Source organism: Melanostigma gelatinosum (genome assembly GCF_949748355.1).
Source record: "Melanostigma gelatinosum genome assembly, chromosome: 7".
NCBI classification, from domain to species: domain Eukaryota; kingdom Metazoa; phylum Chordata; class Actinopteri; order Perciformes; family Zoarcidae; genus Melanostigma; species Melanostigma gelatinosum.
In genome coordinates, this window is record NC_136640.1 from 1,698,576 (window position 1) to 1,699,620 (window position 1,045).

General features: G+C 53.8%; 1 protein-coding gene across 1 annotated transcript in view; it reads right to left on the minus strand.

Moving 5' to 3' along the window:
• nlk2 (nemo-like kinase, type 2) overlaps positions 1-627 on the minus strand; it is a gene marked incomplete at its 5' end in the record, with an annotated part of 17,415 nt that extends 16,788 nt beyond the window's left edge. Inside the window, one exon of the mRNA XM_079271247.1 lies at positions 254-627. Within this exon, the coding sequence (XP_079127373.1) occupies positions 254-627 (374 nt within the window). The remainder of the gene's footprint in view (positions 1-253) is intronic.
• Between the last annotated feature and the right edge of the window lie 418 nt (positions 628-1,045).

The following is a 1,045-nucleotide window of genomic DNA, read 5'->3' on the forward strand; positions in this document are numbered from 1 at the left end:
TGCATCGACTTCATCACAGTAAGCGTCACCAGTTCTTTGCTGGCTGTTGTGCATTAACTGAAACGATTTTAGAATCCAGTGTACACATGTCCAACATCAGCTGACAAAGCTTTCACGAGACTCTTTCCACATGAAACTACAGTTCAGAGAAAGCTGTGGCTGCCCGATGCACGACAGACAGATCTACAGGTCTTTGAGTAAAATGTGTCCAAACATGCCGGACTGCTGTTGTTGTGGTGGTGCAGGAACTTACCAAACGACCCCAAACGCTCCATAACCGATGGGCCGGTCCAGCTCGATGTCCAGCTGCGGCTGCAGGTGGTGCGTGTTGTGCTGACGGTGATGGTGAGCTTTGACCGCGGCGGCTTGGACCTGGACCTGGGCCGCCGGTCCGGGGGCTTGTCCGGGTGCAGGAGACGGGAAGTAGGGCTGCTGCTGACCGGGATTGAGCATCACCGCCGCGGCCGTGTGGCTGTTGTTGTTGTGGTGGTGCATGTGTGGAGGCGGGAGGTGAGGGAGCTGGTGGTGGTGGTGATGCGGGTGATGGGCGGCCACCGCTGAGGAGCCACCGTTGTAAGCGGCCATCATTTTTGTAACATTTGTAGCCGTCACGCCGCAAAGAGCCATCCACTGATGATGAGGATGACCTTATAGGAAGCAGACCGGCGTGTTGAATGATCCAACACCTGCTACGTTGTGTCCAGTGTGCCTCCTTTTATCATAATGACAACAATCTGACCCACTTCCTTTAGATTAATGCTCCCTGCATGCTGGCGGGAAACACATCATCATGCAGCCGGCAGCGATGAGTCTCAAAGATCTGCAGGATGACTAACCAAACTAATATTGAATGAGAAGAACAACCCGCAACTAGATGTCCCTCATGGTGGTCCCTCCCTCCCTCCAGATGAGGTTCAGCCTCCCAGTGTTGGTAGAAGAGTGTGATCTTAAAGCGGCTCACATGGGAAGCAGCGCATTCATCTTTCTAACTTTGCCACACTGGTCCAGGTGCAGATCCAGGTGCAGATCCAGGTGCAGATCCAGG